A 5464-nucleotide genomic window follows, 5' to 3' on the forward strand; every position below is an offset into this window, starting at 1 on the left:
TTCCACACAACAATGCACCGCTGCTAAGGGTCAAAGGCACATGGAAAGTGGCGGGGGTTTCCACACAACAATGCACCGCTGCTAAGGGTCAACAGGGACACCCAGCCTGCATTAAGCATTACTACCTAGCTACTGAGGGAAACACTCATGGAGTTGCTGGACCTCCTTGCTCTCCCATCAAATATTCTCCAGCTCAATCATTTCACTAGACTGAGGAAACAGGCCTGGCATGTGTGAGTGTGTGCGCAAGGTGTGGCAACCATTACACAACTCAGCTTTTCAAAACAAAGACACTTCACAGGCACAAACATGCAGCTGCATTAAACACACACACAGACACACAGAGGCACACACGCACACAGCGAGCGAGCAAGAGACAGAGACAGAGAGATGGAGGGTGGGCAGATAGAGACTATCTAGTACACTAGTCATTAAACACACACACAGACACACAGAGGCACACACGCACACAGCGAGCGAGCAGGAGACAGAGGCAGAGAGATGGAGGGTAGGCAGATAGAGACTATCTAGTCCACTAGTCATTAATTCCCCACACTATTTTTCCTTCTAATATGCGGCAGGCAGAAGACCTCTTGGGGTCTATACTGAAAGGCACGTACAGAAGCACAGTGACGGCTGTAAGGGCGAGGGAAATCTGTCTGTATTGCATGAATTCCTTCCCCAGCTTCGGTGTCTCCCCAGCTGAACCTGCTTCTATTTCTGAGGACTTAGTCTTAAGCTCCCTGTATAGACCGTAACGCTCCAGATGAACCCTGGGCCAGCCTTCATTTCCTTGTCTCTTCTTTGAAGACACCTGCGCAGGGAAATTTCTCCCTATATATTTTAGAGAAAACAAATTTAAAAGTCCTCATCTCATATCATGGCCTGGAGCCATGTAGCCCCATCACCACACGGAGTTCCTCGTGTTCATTTTAGTCATGTATATGACTCATATTATGGGACCTGCCATATAGCCTTTTATTTTTAGCATAAAATTGAGATCATGCTGTATAAATTGACACTTTGAATTCTTTTTACCAATGTGTCATAAACATTTTACTGTATTATAAATAGAGTTTCAAAATCTCCAATGTCCTAATGACTTTCAATGTCTCGTTAACTTTATTGTACGAAAGTAAGTACTCAGGTAAACAAGAGGTCAGAAGTCAGTGCCTGCAGCACTAGGAAGACCACAAGAAAGAGGGTGGAGTTGCTCTCCAAAGCAGAGGCGCTAAGCAGAGACTATGGGGTTCCACTGCTCAGTGAGGGTAAACAGAACATAAGCGCATAGGAAGAAACCATGAGTCGGCCAGAGTCAAATCAAACACACACTGCTTAAGGGGCCTAGAAGGAAGATTGCATGTTTGCATTAGCGATATGGGGTTTTCCACCACAAAAGGAAATGAATGCCAGTTCTTGTAAGAAAGGCAAATAATAAACAAGTAAAATAAACACGACACCTACTAAAATAGCCCATGGAGAAATGTGATTGGCAAAACAGGCAATGGTTCTCACTGGCGTTCTTATGCCCAGGACCAATTGTCTTCTCTCGGTCAGAGTGACTTGATCTGTCTGTCGGGAGGTTATTCTAACTCTTGCCCTTTTCGCATTCCCAAGTCTTCCCATATTTAAACATGACATAGAAACAGCCGAGGTGTTAACAGGTGCCACCAGTCAGACCTGGAACAATCCTGCATCTGCCCGAAGTGTGGCACCTGAAGTATAAGAACAGCTTTTACAAATGTCACTCTAATGTTGATGAAAAGGTCCTGATGCTGTCTAAAGATATGCTGTCATCGTCCCCTTCTGTCCCTGTATTTCTTCATCTCCTTCTCTTATTTGTATGTTGCTGCCATATCCCGCCGACTGCAGAAAAACGTCACTGGAAACTGCTTGCGTGGCTTTTGAGCCGCAGTGAATGCTGCGACGGAAATGTCACAGAAACAGTGGTTATAAAGTAAAAAGCACCTCTGATTTACCAACTTTCATAGTTAATGTCCAATAGTCTTTCTCTCTCACCATAAATCTCCATGGCGCTTTAAGCATACCATGACATTAATAAGCTATTTCACGTAGGCGTGCATGTAATTTGAATATTGTAGCAAGCCCAGAAGAGACACATAGGGATTTCATACAGAGAAAGGGTGGTGACCCGTATCGTGTTAAAGACTAGTTGATTCTACAAGAACACAAAACAAATCACAAGGAAGATGAGCATGCTGGGGGAAGAGAGACACCAGGGATGGGGAAAGCTTGCTCTGTCTTTCATCAGGCATAATTTCCTTGAAAAACATCTTTTCTTGGTGGTGGTAGGTAACTGAGAATTCCAGTATTAAACAAGAGGAAGTCAGACCCCTTTGAGCTCTCTCCCAACTAAACTACAAACCATGGGCAAAACACAAAGCAACCAAACTGCCCCTCAACAAAATGCTAAAGGACTGGTAAAGGTAGTCACAGCTCAGAGGACAACCAGGAAGGTTATGAAGCATGGAGGCCCGAAGGTAGGAGGACGTGTTTAAATTGCCCCTACTGGACACAGGGCAAATACTCCTCAGTTGAGGAACAGATAAAGGGAACACATTATTGCCACATTCAACCCAGCGATTGACTAGTAAATACAATATGCTAGGCTAAAGAAACCATAATCGGGATGTTAGTACTATATGGTCCCATTTATATGGAGTCTTGAAAATACATACTGACCAGTATGGACAGCAGCATTTATTAATGATAAAAGGAGTTAAGGGGGGGGAGTTAACTAGAAAGGGATAGCTCTACAGGAATTATTATTTTAGTATATTTTTAGACTAGAAATTTTAAGACTATTTGTCTTAAATGTAATGGAACCAACAGGTTTCTACGCATGTGCTAACTTGGAATTATAACTAAAAAAGTTCATTTTTAACACTTCATATACTGAAATAACTTTTAAAAGAAAATCTGAAATCTTGATAAATTTTTCTTAAAAAAATTTTACTGATAGGTCAGTTAACTGGCTGCACACAATTACATATTTACAAATGTTGAGGAGTTTAGTAGAACTCTATCAGGCAATTTCATTTAAAAATAAAACCCACTTGGCCTTCATCCATTTTGGAGACAGCCCAGAAATGTTCAGAATAGAACACTATCACCCAGGTCACCAACGTATAAATTCTACATACATTTAAAAATTCCTCTCAATGACGTAAACAATTCCAATTCTACATCGCAGATGTGACTACAGGCAGTTTTCACTTCTGAACTGATGCTTAAATTAATAAACACTACTAATGTTGCACGACGTATGTTCCCAGCCCTACTTAGTAGTCACGGTAAGGGGAAAGTCAGTTCATGACGTCACACTACACTGGTTCTTCTCGCACCGGTCTGAGAAGGTTGTCAGTGTCTGCTTTGAGGTCTGCAGGAACAGGCTGAGAAAAACGTTAAAGATAAATTTGAACATACCCTGTCAAAGAGTGCAAAAAGTTGTCTCAGGACATCGGAAACAGGCAACTTTAAGTACTCTGCAAACTCTTCAATTCCAATTCTGCCTCCTTTGGAGGAACTGGCAATAGAGGCATATTCATCCAAGTGCTTACGAATGCCGTCCCAGTCCAACCTAAACAGAGAGTTGTAAGGACATTGTTAGCTCTTTCTAAGTCACACGTACATTGTGTGACCGCTACTTTATCAACTTGTCCATGGGAGAACAGTCTATGTTAAATTTTAAAAGGCAGTGAAACTAAGTAATTTGAGAGAACGTATCAAAGGTGTATGTGACCACTTAATTTTTAAAAGTGTATCAGTAAAGGTGACCAAAAAATTCCATAAAATATTGGAAGGAAAGAAAACTAAATACAAGCAGTGTGGCAAAACGGCAAGAGTCCCAAGAACTTGAACCTAACACTATCTAGAAAGTCAACTGCTGCTTATTGAGCTGTTATGAAAGAAATAATAGCTATTCTTTCAACAAGCTTTTGAAATGTTGCGATTGGGTGATTCACTAAACTATACCCATCTCCTCTGATATTAATTTTTAAAAATCAGGATGACAAAATATTGGAAAGTACACTACGCTTACATCACCTCTTTGCTTTGAGGAATTAAATATGTGATCGAATACATACTTCTACAAGCAGCTTCAATGACTGTATCACTTTTCAAACCTGAGGAATATTGTGGACAAAGTGCTAGCACAAAAGCAAAATTTTATTGTCATCTAAAAGACAAAAATATTTTCTATATAACTTATCAAAATCCATTTCCATAAGAAACTTTGAAAGGAGAACTAGTTTTACAGCAATTGCCTAGGGAGGATGACAACATTTATTAAGTCAATATCTTCTGTAAATTCCTACTAAGGATAAGAACGAAATTAACCATAATCAAAGAACGATGTGAGAGTCATACCACATAGCCAAATTAGTAATTCCAAATAGTTCAAACAAGATTACAAATACATGGGGGCCGGTGTGGGGTGTGGGGGTCTGCCTTAGCAGAACCAAACCAAATAGGTAATCAAACCAATAAATAAATAAATAAATAAATGATAAACTATGGGAAGGCTGCTTACAAGATGACTCATTGGGTAAAGGTGTTGGTCATCCAGCCTGATGACCTGAATTCAATCTCCGGCTGGTGGAAGTCACGGTGGAAAGAGGATTAACTGCCTTCCGCAAGTCGTTTCCTGACCTCCACACGTGCGTTCTGGCAAGAATGGGATAAATGTGTATGGGTGCGCGCATATATCTTGAACTATACTTACTTCAATTTCCGGCTAATCTTAGTGAATTCTACCAGCCCAGCTTCCATAGGCAACGTTAGCTGTCCTGCTGAGATCATCAGCCTGCAGTCTTCGTAGGTGTGATCCGTCACTGGTATTGCCAACGCTCTAAAAGCAGTAAGAAAGAAAAACATGGCATGAAACACTCATGATGTTTCACCAGTCCTGTGCTGGTGAGCAGGCCGTGGTGACGAGAAAAGTATCTGTGGTTCCTCAGATGGTTGGTTCTCTTGCTTTGCTCTACCTCCTCGATCCACTCCTTCTATCTAAATTCCTTCTGTCTTTAGGTTTCTGTATAGCTGAAAATTCAGTTTGTGTTCTCATTGGAAAAATACTTTATTAGTAGTAGTATTACAAATTTTGCAATATAATTATTAGTGTTGTGGGGTTTGGCAATCGGAAGTGCAGATCTGAGTCCTAGCCTGGGGGGAAACTGCTTAGGAACCAGCCTACTGTTCTCCTTGCCGCAGGGCTGCTCTGAGCACAAGGTGAGAAAATATGCATAAAGGGCCTTCACAGCACTTGCTTTGAGCCTTTCCTATCTTAATACAGGGATCAGTGTGCACACCAGGCTGGCATGATGTCACCATCCCCAGCCTCCTGAGAGCTGAGATGAGCAGGCACATTTAATACAGGGCTCAGGGGGCTGGAGAGATGGCTCAGTGGTTAAGAGCATTGCCTGCTCTTCCAAAGGTCCTG

General features: G+C 41.7%; 1 protein-coding gene across 1 annotated transcript in view; it reads right to left on the reverse strand.

Annotated features, from left to right (window-relative positions):
- The window catches only part of Lpcat2 (lysophosphatidylcholine acyltransferase 2), a 59832-nt gene that overhangs the window by 23510 nt on the left and 30858 nt on the right, over positions 1 to 5464 (reverse strand). The window contains exons 10-11 of the mRNA XM_005369592.2: positions 4748 to 4873; positions 3448 to 3601 (exon numbers count right to left, since the gene is read on the reverse strand). Of these exons, the coding sequence (XP_005369649.1) occupies positions 3448 to 3601; positions 4748 to 4873 (280 nt within the window). The remainder of the gene's footprint in view (positions 1 to 3447; positions 3602 to 4747; positions 4874 to 5464) is intronic.

This window comes from Microtus ochrogaster, unplaced genomic scaffold (genome assembly GCF_000317375.1).
Source record: "Microtus ochrogaster isolate Prairie Vole_2 unplaced genomic scaffold, MicOch1.0 UNK54, whole genome shotgun sequence".
Classification (NCBI taxonomy): domain Eukaryota; kingdom Metazoa; phylum Chordata; class Mammalia; order Rodentia; family Cricetidae; genus Microtus; species Microtus ochrogaster.